The sequence below is a fragment of the Pelophylax lessonae genome (assembly GCF_965119305.1).
Source record: "Pelophylax lessonae genome assembly, chromosome: 7".
Lineage (NCBI taxonomy): Eukaryota > Metazoa > Chordata > Amphibia > Anura > Ranidae > Pelophylax > Pelophylax lessonae.
Window position 1 is genome coordinate 191,349,463 of NC_138774.1, and position 15,552 is coordinate 191,365,014.

General features: G+C 45.9%; 1 protein-coding gene across 6 annotated transcripts in view; it reads left to right on the plus strand.

The window, feature by feature from the left end:
- Positions 1-15,552, plus strand: part of KCNT1 (potassium sodium-activated channel subfamily T member 1) — a 659,112-nt gene that overhangs the window by 532,276 nt on the left and 111,284 nt on the right. For all 6 annotated transcript variants that reach the window (XM_082263648.1, XM_082263649.1, XM_082263652.1 and 3 more), the window contains 2 exons: positions 127-221; positions 14,850-15,030. In XM_082263648.1, coding sequence (XP_082119774.1) covers positions 127-221; positions 14,850-15,030 — 276 coding nt within the window. The remainder of the gene's footprint in view (positions 1-126; positions 222-14,849; positions 15,031-15,552) is intronic.

Below are 15,552 nucleotides of genomic sequence, written 5' to 3' on the forward strand. Positions count from 1 at the left end.
CATCTAGAGGTGTGAACGAGGGCCTAACAATAAAGCACAATCACTCAGGACAGGAAGCCACAAGACCCAGCAACTATTGCACAGAAATTGCATTGCTTGCTAATTGTAATAATTTTCTGCTTTCAGAATGACCTTCATCGTGCTATTCAGAGGACACAGTCTGCCATGTTCAATCAGGTGATCATTCTGATCTGCACTCTTCTGTGCCTTGTCTTCACAGGGTAAGCAATCATTCTGTCTCTAACTCAGTGGCGCACCTTGCATATCTAGCATTTTTTTTTACTCCCCTAATTAAAACGGTATAAATGTGGTGTAATTACATTAACAGTGGAAGGGGTTTAAATTCGGAAAAAAACGGTGCCTACTCCCGCTATACACTCTATACCTTTCCCACAGTCCTTTTACTGATAAAATAGGCTTTAAAGTGATACTAAGGACAATTTAAAAAAAATAATAAGAAACATGTCATACTTGCTCTGTGCAGTGGTTTTGCACAGAGCAACCCCAATCCTTCTCTTCTCGGGTCCCCTGATGGCTCTCCTGGCCCCTCTCTCCTGCCGAGTGCCCCCAGAGCAAGCAGCTTGCAATGGGGGGACCCAAGCAGGCTCACTCCAGATGAACAAGATGAAGATACAAACTGATTTTTTGCCATGCACAGCTACTCCAGATTTTTTATGCTCCAGTATTGTAAAATTTCATACACCTGACCTCTGCACTCTAAGTACGTTACTCCTGAAGTTCTTCTTTAAGGTCAACTGTGTGAAGAAGAAATGTTTTCATTAAAATCAGTCTGCTGAGGTCTGTACGTCTATTTCACTGTTGCTTTTGGCACAGTCATTAAAGTGGTTCTAAAGGCTCAAGGTTTTTTTTACCTGCAGCAGCCCCCCCAGCCCTGCATAATACTTACTTGAGCCCCATCACAATTCAGCGATGTGCACGAGAGCCTCAGCTCTCTGGGGACTCTTTCTCCTCATTGGCTGAGACATTGGCTACCACTGCTGTCAATCACAGCCAGTTAGCCAATGAGGATAGAGAGGGGTGGGGCCGAGCCGTGGCTATGTGTGTAAATGGACACGCATTGCATTGCTTCCTCTCCATCTTGTCAGTAGGCTCTGTAATGCCATCCAAACGCGGATCAGGCATCAGAAGAAAAGGGTGATTTAGATGCGCATTTAGTTCTACTCCTAAAGTGGACAATACCTGTAAATAATATGTTTGAATGATGCTTTAAACCTGCCTTCAGATGTACTAGCAACGGTGATAAAAAGAAAATGTGTATCTAAATTACAATTTTAATCCCCAACCTACTTCTACAAAGCAACCAGTGATCCTGGGGGATGTGATTGAGGCCACTGGTGTGGATTTTAAAGTGGACCCCAAAAAGAGAAAAGTTTCAAAAATTATGATGAGGTCCCCCAGAAATCCATACCAGATCCTTATCAGAGCATGCAGTCTGGCTAGCCAGGAAAGGGAGGGACAAAAAGCATGCCCCCTTCCTCTTGAACCATAGAAGGCCACATGCCCTCAACATGGGGAGAACGCTTTGATGGGGAGCCCACACAAACATGACAAGCATGTGCACTACAATCTTGCTCCCATTGCACTCTCGCCACAACTGGCAGCTCCCTGGTTGGCTGTTGAATGTCAAATGACTATATTTGGTCAAAGACCTCACCGGGAAAGCCCACTGGCTTGTTCACAAGCAACCTGGCATGCAAAGGGATAGTAGTTGCTAGGATTCTGATGGCTGCCTGCATCCTAGCAGCCAAACCTGGCTGTTTATATACTGTGAAAATTAAGATTTGATTGGCAACCCTGTATCTCTATGAATTCGAACCCTATCCCTAATAAGCAGGGAAAAGATGGGGGGATTTAATAAAACTGGAGCACACAGAATCTGGTTCAGCTGTGCATGGTAACCAATCAACTTCTAACTTCAGTTTGTTCAATTAAGCTTTGACAAATAAAACCTAGAACCAGAATTGGTTACTATGCACAACTGCACAAAATTCTGTGTGCTCCAGTCTTAGTAAATCCCTCCAGGTGTGTATGTAGCGGTCAGAGGAGTAGGGGACCGCAATGCAGAATTAAAGTACGGTACAGCAGACAGAGAGGCTGAAGCAGATACCGGCTTTATTAACCAACAGAGTATAATGGCCGGAGAATGATGTTAACAGTAAAAACAGATTACATAGGTTTACAGCAAAGTTAACTGCAACGTGATACTTAAAATGGCGTTCCCGCCAACGCACACACAGAGATACAGGCTACTCTGTTATATGATCCTATCTGATTCCCGCTAACCGGGACACGTTGCTGCAACGCTCTGTCTACAGAAACCTGTTCTATGCCCTACCACAGGTTAGCACCGGTGCAACTCACAGTTCTGTAGGTACAGCTGCTTTATCTCAGTCTCTGTGATGGTGGATGCAGTCAGGTCTCTGGATCTGTCCCTTGCTGTCTGTAGCTGCAGTCTCTTATGCACTGGTCTGGGTTTCTTTGCAAGTAGTTTATCTTGTTCTGTCACTTGGAGGTCACTGCAGTCTGGCCCCTTGCTCTGTAATTTGCTTGAGGTGCTCTGGGATGTTCTCTCCTCTCTTTCTCTGGTTCTCAGCTACTGTCCGTTGTATCACAGTTCAGTTCTGTCTCCTCTGGCAAGATCCTGTTGTTCTGTCCCAGGATTATACAGTCTATATCCCTCTCAAGGCCACAGCATGCAGTACCTTTCCTCAGCTCAGCACAGCCATAGAGAGCCGAACACCACACACTTCCTGGAACTTCCTGCTTCCTCCCTTCACCTAAAGCAACAACAGTGACCTCTTGTGGCTGGAAGATGCATGACAGTCTGTGGGAATTTCTCAATAGAACTACAGTGTACTGAAGTTAGTCATTCAAGGGGCTGACCCCCTACATGCCTCCCCACTTAACGATGGTCGTCCTCGGCCATCCTATATAGTCCATGGGGAAGAAAGTGATTATTACAATCTCTAACAGCAGCACAACATTGTCCACAACACATACAGGTGGACCAAACGAACTGATCAGCATTGTACCTGTTTGGTGGAACCCCTGCAGTAGACCTATTGGATCTCCGGAGGTCTTGACTATCTGTGAGGGACTGACTTTCCTCATTGGGAGCTGCCAACCTGGGTTCCTCCTCATTGCGAGCCGGTGGTGGTTCTGTAGCATAAGCTTCATCCCCTGTGGCCTGGGGACCTTCCGTAGTGTCAGGAACAATCCACCAGTCTTCATCATTGTTTTCATTGGAGATAATGAGTTCTGAGGACGGGACAGGAAGTGTTGTCTCTTCAGCAGGTTTGGGATCTTCAGACCGACATGGCCGTAACATATTCCTATGTAGGATCCTTGAGGCAAACTCCTCATTTTCCACCCGTACTTCGTAGACTGGGCCATTGGGGTACACTCTCCTGATCACTTTGTAAGGTTGTACCTCCCAACGCTCACTCAACTTGCCTTTGGGACGTTTCTCCCGCACCAATACCCGGTCTCCAGGTTGCAGCGGAACCTCCTGGAGGGGAGGACGGTCAGTATGAGTTCTCTCTTGCAAACGCTGGCCTGCTAACCGGCGGATGGTCTGGAGCCGCTGACGGTGTTCTTTCACCCATGAGGTGGTCGATCGTTCTATTAAGTCCTGTGGTTGTTCTAAATTCAGTTCAACAATTTCCCGGCCAGCTCTGCCGAACAATAGCATGTACGGAGTATACCCGGTTGTGTTGTGAACCCGATTATTGTAAGCCCAGACTAATTCATGGAGGTAGTCTGGCCAGTGCATCCTTTTGTCTTCCTCTAATGTCCTCAACATCTGAAGCAGGGTCCGGTTGAAGCGCTCACAGGCCCCATTCCCTTGGGGATGATATGGAGTTGTCCTGGATTTTTCAATGCCATACAGTCGATGTAGCTCCTCCATCACTTTCCCTTGAAAGCACGCTCCTTGATCTGAATGGATCCACTTCGGACACCCGTAGACTCGGATGAAATCTTGACAGATGGCCCGAGCTGCAGACTCAGCCGTCTGGTCTCGAGTTGGGGTGACCACTGCAAATTTAGAGAAGTGGTCAATCATGACCAGGCAGTATTGTGGACCTCTGGCGGATTGTCCCACGAGAAGATAATCTATCATCAATACTTCCAGCGGTTCTTTGGTCTGTATGGGCTGCATGGGTACCCTCTGTTCGGTGCTTTTGGTGAGTTCACACATTCGACACTGCCGGCAGACTTCCTCAACCGTGGCCTCCAGTCGTGGACAATATACATAGCGTTGCAGCCACTGGAAGGTTTTAACTGGCCCGAAGTGAGCTCCAAATTCATGAGCCTGTTTGGCTACTTCTCGTGCCATGCTTCTGGGTATTACTACCTGCCACCTTGCCTCTATATCAGCAGGCTGCTGCCACTTGCGGTACAAAACAGCTCCATGAATTTCCAGTCTATCCCATTGGTGTAGAATGGACTTCATCTCGGCATCAAGCTCAGTCCTTTCATCTCTGTCAGGTTTTCTTTGCTGGGACACCCAACCTTTCATCTGCCGCAGTCCGACATCTTCATCCTGTATTCGGCCCCATTCTTCATTGGTTCTTCCTAATGCCTTGGGTTGCACTCGGGCCTCCCCACTTGTCTGTGCTGCAACTGCTGGAGGTGTGAACCTGCGGAAGTCTGGAGTTTCATCCTCTTCTTTTTGTTCATCCAGATCCCCTACTGGAGTCTCAAAAGTAACCCTCGACAGACCATCGGCATTAGTGTTCTCTGTAGCAGAGCGGTAGCGGATCGAGAAGTCATACTTGGCAAGGCGAGCTGCCCAACGCTGCTCCAGGGCTCCCAGCTTGGCAGTATCCAGATGGGCCAGGGGGTTGTTATCGGTCTGTACAAAGATCTTAGCCCCTGTCAGGTAGCCCGCAAATTTTTCTGTCATGGCCCACACCAGGGCAAGGAGCTCCAGCCGGAAGGAACTATAGTTATGAGGGTTTCGCTCTGTATCCCGCAACGACCGACTGGCATAAGCGATAACTCTTTCACGTCCTTCTTGTACCTGTGACAGTACCGCCCCAAGTCCATAGAGGCTGCCATCAGTCGATAAGAGGAATGGTTTGTCAAAGTCAGCATAAGCCAAGATGGGGGCCGATGTCAGGTTTTCTTTCAGGGCCTGGAATGCCTCTTCCTGCTTCTGTCCCCAGGGGACACTTTGACCCTTGGGCCTCCCAGCTGTTCCTCTCTGCAGCTCATTCAGAGGGCCCGCTATCTTTGCGTAGTCTTTGATGAATCGCCGGTAATATCCGGTCAGACCGAGGAAAGCCTTCAACTCCCGCAGTGTTCTGGGCGCTGGCCATTGTTGTATGGCAGCCATTTTGTCTTGAGATGGCAGCACCCCATCTTGGGACACCGTATGGCCTAGGTACTCTATCTTCCTCTTGAAGAGATGACACTTCTTTGGCTTTATCTTCAGGCCATGGGATCGCAACCGCTTGAGTACCTGTCCTAGTCGGTCTAGGTGTTCTTGAAAAGTAGCGGAGTATACAATGATATCATCCAAGTATATCAAGGTTGCTTCAAAATTCAGGTCTCCCAGACACTTCTCCATCAGCCGCTGGAAGGTGCTCGGGGCATTGGATAGCCCGAATGGCATTCTGTTAAATTCGAATAGTCCCATGGGGAGTATGAATGCAGTCTTGGCCCGGTCCTTCTCGGCCACCGGTACTTGCCAGTACCCGCTTGCTAGATCCAGGGTGGAGAAGTATTTAGCCCGCCCTAGGGCTGTCAGGGACTCCTCGATGCGTGGCAGAGGGTATGAGTCTCGTGTGGTGCATGCATTCAACCGCCGATAATCCACACAAAATCGAATACTGCCGCCCTTCTTTTTGACAAGCACCACTGGGGCTGCCCAAGGACTTTGACTACCTCGTACCACTCCTGAATCTATCATCTGTTTCAACAATGTCTTCACTTCCTGGTACAACTTGGGTGGGATCTGTCGATATCTCTCCCGGATTGGGGCAGCGTCCCCGGTCGGTATCTCATGTGTGATAGCATCTGTGCAGCCAAAGTCATCGGCATGGCGGGCAAACGCAGCCTGATTCTCCCACAGCATGGCTTCAACCGCCCGCAAACGGTCTGGACCGAGATTCTTCACATTTATCTCCATTTGGTCCACAATGGTTCTCCCATTCCATTCTGGGGTCGGAGCCTCTTCGGGTCGGGCAGTAACTGCCAGTGTCCATGCAGCATTGCCTGTTGGAGCTAAAGTCACTTCTTCCCGACTTAGCACTTCTCCCCGATGTAAGTACACACGGGCCAGTTCTACTCCAGGTGCCAAAGCGACTTCCAGATGTCCCACATTCACAGCTCTTATGGGTACTCGTCCATTCTGGACCACTGCCAGTGTCCGGGCCACTAGGGCATCCTGACCTAGTTCTCCTAGACCCCCTGGTTCGATGATCACCTCCATACCTTCAAGGTTGCGGAAGGTTCCCACAGGCAGTGTCAGTATAGTCTCCCGACCCGGAGGAAGACTGAGGGTCGCCTTTCCCGGCACTCGGATAGTTCCCACGGACTGGTGTACTGGGACACTCTTCTGTGTCCCACAGAACCGGATCAACCGTTGGAAAGCTTTTTGCGTGGGTTTGTGTGGGGTGGCTTGCTTCCAATAGCCAGGTCCCCGTTTAGTGAACATGATCTGATCCAATTCTCGTAGAATATTCATGCCCATTATCACCGGTACATCCTCCTTGAACGTCTCGGGGACCAGCAGAATACCTTTTCTTCCCACTTCCTGTCCACACAGCCGTACGTTCATCCACACGACTCCCGTGACCGGAATTTGCTGATGGTTCGCAGCTGTAACTCGGACCAATGTCTCTCGTTCTGGCTTAGCCAGTGCTTGGAAGTAACGATTGAAGTATGACTCAGGCATGGTCGTCACCTGTGATCCGGTATCTACTAAGCAGTTGACTGGAATTCCTTCAAATTCAGCTTGTATGACGGGGCACCCTGCGACCAGGTGTTCAGAGCTGTGTTGGGTGTCTTGACTCTCCACCTTCCCCGCAGTACGCCCCACTACTGCGGGGGCCGGTAGTTTAACGCCGGCTCTGAGCGTCTAGATAGATCACTCTGACACTCTCTGGCGAAGTGTCCTCCTTCTCCGCAACGCCAGCACTGTGTCCCTGGACGATAGTCTCTCCGCCTGCGCGCGGGAGGCGCCCTGGCTGGCCTTGTTGGAAGATATTGAGGAACTTGGTGTGACGGTGAACTCGGGTAAGGATGCTGTGGTGTAGGAACCAGTGGGGCAATCTGATAGGGCGGTTGTTGGGCCGGATAGGCAGCCCCAGGGGAATAGCTCGACTCCATTCGCCTTTCCATTTGTGTCAATTTTTCGTGCATAGCACTCAGGGAGTTTTGCAGGTCTTGTACCACTTTAACTAGGACCTCTTCCTTCCCCACAACCCCAAAGGGTGTGGCGGTCTGGGTCCGTATCACTCCGGAGGCATAACTTTCTTCTTTACTGCGTGCCACAGCCTCCGCCAATATTTGACGAAAGTTCAGAGTAGGGTCCACCCTGACTCGCTCCCGCAGAACCTGTCTCAGGGGAGAGCTGAAGAGTCCCAGAATAAACTGTTCCCGCAATATTCGGTCGGCAGATCCCATGCCAGATACTCCGTCTGCCTCCTTTTTCTGTACCTCAGCCAATACTTCTTGTAGAGCCATCGCATATTGTGAGACCCCTTCATTTTCTTGCTGAACCCGGTAGAGGAATTTCGCCCGGAGGTGGCCCGCACTAGCTGTTTCACCGTATATTTCTTCCAGAAATCGCACAATCTCTTGCAAGGTGCTGCGTGTGGCTTCTGATTGTAGAAACACATTCTTTCGGGCCTCACCCTCCAGGGCAGCCAAAGCGATTTCTACCTGTAACTCTGGGCTGACATTGTAAATTCTTGCAGCGCTCTGTAATCTTGTCACCCAGTCTGACAGTGACATGTTCTTGCCATCAAATTTTGGCAGCAAGTTAAACAGCATGCCCATAGGGAGGGCCCTTGCAGGGGTTCCACCATTGCCTGAGGTACTCACATTAGCATCATGCACATTTCCTTCAGCCGCCTCCATCTCTGTAACCGTACCCTGCTCGCAGCGCCACTTGTAGCGGTCAGAGGAGTAGGGGACCGCAATGCAGAATTAAAGTACGGTACAGCAGACAGAGAGGCTGAAGCAGATACCGGCTTTATTAACCAACAGAGTATAATGGCCGGAGAATGATGTTAACAGTAAAAACAGATTACATAGGTTTACAGCAAAGTTAACTGCAACGTGATACTTAAAATGGCGTTCCCGCCAACGCACACACAGAGATACAGGCTACTCTGTTATATGATCCTATCTGATTCCCGCTAACCGGGACACGTTGCTGCAACGCTCTGTCTACAGAAACCTGTTCTATGCCCTACCACAGGTTAGCACCGGTGCAACTCACAGTTCTGTAGGTACAGCTGCTTTATCTCAGTCTCTGTGATGGTGGATGCAGTCAGGTCTCTGGATCTGTCCCTTGCTGTCTGTAGCTGCAGTCTCTTATGCACTGGTCTGGGTTTCTTTGCAAGTAGTTTATCTTGTTCTGTCACTTGGAGGTCACTGCAGTCTGGCCCCTTGCTCTGTAATTTGCTTGAGGTGCTCTGGGATGTTCTCTCCTCTCTTTCTCTGGTTCTCAGCTACTGTCCGTTGTATCACAGTTCAGTTCTGTCTCCTCTGGCAAGATCCTGTTGTTCTGTCCCAGGATTATACAGTCTATATCCCTCTCAAGGCCACAGCATGCAGTACCTTTCCTCAGCTCAGCACAGCCATAGAGAGCCGAACACCACACACTTCCTGGAACTTCCTGCTTCCTCCCTTCACCTAAAGCAACAACAGTGACCTCTTGTGGCTGGAAGATGCATGACAGTCTGTGGGAATTTCTCAATAGAACTACAGTGTACTGAAGTTAGTCATTCAAGGGGCTGACCCCCTACATGTATACAACTGAAGGTAAGTGGCTCACTACAGTGAGTGAACAGTCAAGATCTGAACATAACTTCTGCTGCCAATAACTCAACTTTCAACACTGTTTCCATAAAACCTAATGTAGCACTGTCACTATAGGGCTTGCTGTGTGTTGACTTCTTAGACCTCCCTCTGATTACCTGCAGACAGTTGCTGGGGGTTTTTCACATATCCCTCCTTACTCCCATTTTGCTCATTACTAAATAAATAGTCGAAGGTATTTGGTTTATATATTAACAAATATATAGAAGAAAAGCATATGAGAACCACTCTAAACAGTGAAGCTGAGAGTGTAGCAGGTAAGTAATGGAAAACCCTTCCAGGTGCAATAACTTCAAACAAACAGAGGAGTCGACAACTCTGGAAATCCAAACGATTTCTTATGTTGGCACAGAGTGCTCCTGCAGACATGAATGGATAGACTATGCCTTGTCCCTAGTATAAGGATATTGGATAGATAGCAAAAAAAAAAGGGACTTTAAGGGCACCACATTCTGGAGTAGATATAAAAGGTAATATTTATTGAAACTTGACAAAACAATTAAAAATATATATGTACATATTGCATGGGTATTAAGCTGCATTTTTGCATTAAACTCAAGTAAAATTTGGCTGGTAACACCATCCACCTTCATATCTTTAAATAGGAAGCCCCCAATTATTAACAATACACAAAAGATACAGAAAACAACAAAAGTTTTATAGTTTCCGGATATCAATGGTGGCTATTGGTGAGGTGGTGATGTCCAGCTCAAAGTCCTGCTCAACATGTTTTGTGTATTTTACACTTCTTCAGGAGCTTAAAGGTTAAAATTACTTTGATCTATAGTAAAGTAGAGGCAGTATAATCTAACATCTCAATAATAAATATTCATGGTTTGCATGGGTTGCAATAATAATTACAAAAGACAACAATAGATCAAATGAAGGGAGGATGGGACTAGAGATCCAAAGCCCCCTATGCAGGTAGATTTGGGTACACACCTAGGATAACAGCTATATATTCATTGTGCTGATATATGGGATATTGACACTTTATGCACCTAGTTAGAATGTAGATTTTTTTTTTTAGGACTTATTACTATATTAGGATATCTGATATCTATCTTGGCAAAAACAGAGGAAAAATAGCATATTCACCCCTCTACCTTCTGGCTAAAGTACCACTGACACCCTAGTAAGTAAACCATTAGTTTCTATTGCATAAAGGATTCTATCCAATTAAACCCCATTTATATCTATCTGCACTGTTGTCTTTAGATGTGTCCCCATACAGTATCTACCTGCATTGGGGGTTTGGACCTCTCATTTCCATCCTCCCTTCATTTGATCTATTGCTGTCTTTTGTAAGCATTATTGCAGTCCTGTGACTCAGTCATATATTTGTATGCTACTAAATACTTATTATTGAGATGTTTGAATATATTGTCTCTAGTTTATTATAGATCAAAATAAGTTTAACCCTTAGGCTCCTGAAGAAGCGTAAAATACACGAAACATGTCGAGTAGGACTTTAAATTGAACATCACCACCTCTCCAATAGCCACTATTGATATCCGGAAACTAGAAAAATTTGGTTGTTTTTTTATTCATATATTTTTTTAATTGTTTTCTCAAGTTTCAATAAATATTACCTTTTAAATCTATTCCAGAATGTGGTGCCCTTAAAGTCCCATTTTTTTGCGGTCTATCTAATAACTCTGGAAATCCATCTGAAAGCTTTATTTCAACATGACCAGGTTAAAAGTAAATAGCTAACTCTTGTCTGTATGTAAATCTGTTGCAGAGTTGCCTAATAAATTAGCACCATATAACTGCCAGAAATACATGTCAGCTACAAACGATTGGATGTCTGTGGACACTCTGCGATTTCTGCAGACATGTCCTGACCAGTGGATCCCTGGATCATTTTAAGTTAAAATATATATACTACAGTATATTCGAATCTGATGTATTCACAAATAGCTATAGTCTGTATTGTCCTTTAGGTTATTTTTATCCCAGCTATAGCTTTTTGTGTATTATTTAGTGCGAAATTCACACCCCCGATCTTTCAATTAATACCTACGGTGTATTATATGATTACAATAGCCCTTTTATATTATGTGCGACAATACCTCTGTAGGATGGACATATATATAGAACAGAAATCTTTTTTTCCACCCAGGTTTTACGCACTTTGCCTTACAGCAGTCACGCAATACAGGCGACAATGGCCCTTATTATGAGCAGGTAATCATAGCCTAATAAGACAGATTGAGGAAGTGACTGCTTCAGATTGCAGCGTGACCACGGCTCTGCCGTTCTTACCTTCATATTTTTTGATTTAAAGAAAGTACCAGGACAATAGTCGTGACTCATGCAGTCTGTCATACAGCTTGGCTTATTGCCTGTTTTCTCTCTACTTTTTCATGCAAATTCTTTTTGTAATTTGCATTTTATAATCATCTATCCTACGTATTATCATTTATTTGAACTACTTTTCAGATAGGGCAAGGATTTTAGGAAATATTTGCTATTACATGTTTTAAAGTAGAACTTAGCTCAAAAAGTGTGAGATTTGCTATGGTATGTCCAAAATTTAGTAATGTTGATTGTGCCTAAGCAGTACCCTAAAAAATACAGTAAACCCCCCTCCATTGCGGGGGTTACGTTCCGGACCCAGCCGCGAAAAGTGAAATTCCGTGAAATAGAAAAACCCTATTCAAATGCATTGTAGGCATGATTTTTTTTACTGTCACTGTACGTGTAGAAGCATTTTAAGGTCTTTAAACACACTTTTAAAACAATAGAAACTCATTTAAACACATAAAAGATACTTAGAGACAGAGCAAGAGCTATGAAAAACACAAAAATCTTTCATTTTTAATGATTTATATAGTAAAATAACATTACAAAAAAAAACGCGAATTACCGGGACCGCAAAAACTGACCCGCGATGTAGCGGGGGATTACTGTATATCTTTTGTCTTGGGATTCCTTCTGAAAAAATAGCAGTGCCTTTCCTGGTATGTGAATGTGCCTAGGCACTTCTAATTTACATTACATTAAAGAGGAGCTTCAGTCAGTAATTTAGAAAAAAAAAATGTAAGTCATCAGCTATAAATACTTGAGCTGCAGACTTTTATTATGCAGGCACTTACCAGCCCTGGGATCAAGCACTGTCATCACCCGAGTCGGTTCTTCGCTGGTCTTTGGGTCCCCTGGGTCACCATCTTTACTTTTGGGAAGCTGGCTGTGACTTCCTAATGTTTCACAGCCAGATTCCTATTGTGCACGTCTGAGACGCACTGCACTTTCTAAAAGGTCTCGCTGTGTCCTGGGACATGTGATGTGTCCCAGGAAGTTGTAGGTGGGGGGCAAATTAGTGCTCTGCAAAAGTGAAGATAGAGCAGGTACCTGTCAGAAAAAAAAACTGGTAGAGGAGGGGGAGAAAGATGATGGAACTTCCCTTTTTAGGTGAAGTTTTAAGGCGGAATTACACTGCACCTGAGCACCACAAACAAAAAATGTTGTTTAGTTAATTTTTAATATTTAAACTCGCCCATCCATCCATGTTCCCATGCTTTATTTTGTTGAGAAATCAATTTGAAAAACACCCCGCAGCATTTCTGCTCTTGGCAATCTTGAGTAAGGGAAGATGATTCATGTAGCATTTCCTGAAATCCACCTGCCCTTAGCTCAGGCATGAAAGCAGGAGGGTGTGCTTAGCTGAGAAAAGCCCTCCTGAGGACTCCTGGGATTCATGACATCATTTGCCTAGACCTGGAAACCAGGAAGTAATTGAACAAATGTAAACAAAAAAGTTTAAAACAAGTAAATATGATATACTTTCCTATTTATTTACTAATACTGGCAGCATTAGACCCCGTTCAGACTAGCGCGACTTTGTCAGCCTGACAAGTCGCGGTCGGTCGCTCGCCATTGAGTAATACAGGACCCGTTCTAATAGGAGCGACACAAGTCGCTCCGACTTAGAAAAAGGGTCCTGTACTACTTTGGGGCGACCTGGGAGCGACTTGCATAGACTTCCATTATGTGAAGTCCCTGCAAGTCGCGCCGAATTCGCGGTGCACGCTGTGCACCGCGACTTCACAGGTCGCCCCTCAATGTCGGATCGCCTCAGTGTGAACCGACTCTAAGGATTAAAAATAGTCAATGTTGATTGAGAGAGTGAAGTTCCACTTTAAGGTATTTTACTTTAAACCTGCCTAATATCGCATAAAAACACTGACATAAGTAATTACTAGGGCTCCTTTGAGATTCCCCTTGTTTTCTGTCCCGACAGAAACAGTCACACTAACACTGGAAAAAGAAGGACTGTAACACTGGAAAAGAAAGTACTGTAGTGTCGGGACAAGGTCATCTAGAGCCCAGGGCAAACATGCCAAATTGTTCCCACCCCCAATAATGTATGAGCATTATGTGTCAGCAAAAATCCCCCCCCCCCCCCAAAGAAAATTGTGCGCTAATCTGCATGCTTAGCTCAAATACTCTTATTCCACATATCCTCCCAGTACAATTCCCTCCCCTCCAAAAACAAATTCCCCTTCCTAGCACAAATCCTCTACCACTCAAATTTCCTCTCCAAACACAAATCCCCCCCCCAGCATAAATTCCCCTCCACCAATTCCCCATACTAGCACAACCCCCCCCCCCCCCACCCCCATTTCCCCTCCTAGACCAAATGTCCCCCAATAATCCCTACTAGCACAAATCACCCTCCCAAAATAAGCCCCCCCCACCACCATATTACTTCTTAAGCACAACCCCCCCCCCCATACCCAATTCTAGCACAAATCCTCTTCCTGCATCTCCCCTCTCAACACAACCCCCCCTCCCCCAAATCACCCTCACTCCTAGCATACCTTCCCAAATGTCCCCTCCTAGAACAATTCTTATCTTCTGCCACCAACCCCCCCCCCCCCAATTTCCCCTCCCAACACAAATCCCCTCCCCCCCAATCTCCCTGTGGTGAACCTCACATGATATCACAGTGCCCAGGGCAGCCGTCCCTTCTGCCCACCCCTTGTCCTGGCCCTGATAGGAAGTGAGGGGAAGTCAGGAACACAGACAGCAGTAGAGGACTTTTTTTTTTTTTTTAATAAAGCCTACAAAGAGAAAATCTGAGGATCTGTTCAGCTTTTCATTGCTTTCTGTGTCACCAGTAGAGATTTTCACCCACTTCTTGTTTTGGTGGCAAGTTTGTTATTGGAATAAGAAGTAAATTGAAATCTCCCCACAGAGGCCACAGACAGCAATAATACCCGACAAGGGTTTCTAACCTATCCCTCCATTCAAAAGAAAAATATTTGGCTTCAGTTATATTGTAATACTGCCCGGTCAAGTAGGAAAAAAAGCCTGCCCTTGTAGTGGGGTTCTGCACAAACTAAAACAAGTTATAGGTTTGTTTTATTCTAAACGGAACATACAAAGCAACTATAGCTACCTTATTCTTCTCTCCCACAGGCGTCCCCCCAGCTGCACAAACGGTCTGCCCAAAATTGCTTCTCTTTGCTGCTCCATGGGTCACAGGCATTTAGACGTCGTCATGTACAATGCAGGACCAGCAGACCTGCGTTGTAAGTAAGGATGTCCAGGGCCTGGCAACAACCCTGAGTAGAGTAGATCCTAGTGACTACAGAGGCCCCCTAGACCAAAACAAAAAAAGCATGTAACCCTTGCATTGCTCGTAGAGCCCCACTACAAGGGTCATTTTTAATTTTAGCTAGAGTTCAACTTTATTCACTAGGAAACAGACTAATCTATTTTCTAGTAGGTAGACGGAAAAGCTAACTTTGTCTCTTTTTTTTCAGGATGTGTGGCATTCAGCATTTGGAAAGAGCTGGGGAAAATCTTTCTCTCTTCAAGTCATTTTATTTCTGCATTGTGACCTTCTCCACCGTGGGCTATGGAGATGTCACTCCTAAGATATGGCCATCTCAGCTCCTGGTGGTAATCATGATCTGTGTGGCACTCGTGGTGTTACCACTCCAGGTAAGCTTCACATGTTCTGTCTTTGTTGGTGCTGAAATTAAATGCACTAACTGTTTAGGAGATAGTCATATCAACCGCGCATTGTGCAGTGACGCTCTCCATTCAGGGCACACAGTGCTGAATAAAGTGCGAGTGACATTTTCGAGGTCTCGTCTTTCAAATGTCCAGAACCCGTGAACTCGGAAGGAAGACCGGGTGAAGATGTAAGCCCCGGCAGTGGTGACAGTGTGTCACTGGAGGGCTTTGTTTGAAAGTTGTTTGTCATAATGTGCTAGTATGCTGTGCATTCTAGCATATTATTGCATAAACCTGAAAGGGGCCCAAATTTTTCTTTTTTTTGCCAGTTTTTTACCACATTAAGCCATGTCTCTGCTATTCCTGTTTGCCAGATTATTGTGCTCTGCTCCAGATAATATCTTGCTCCAGCAGTCGTTCATCTCTTTACTACCACTCATTACTGACCTTTGGCTTATTCATCGATTACGCTTTTCCCTGATCCCTACCTGCTATAATTCATTACCA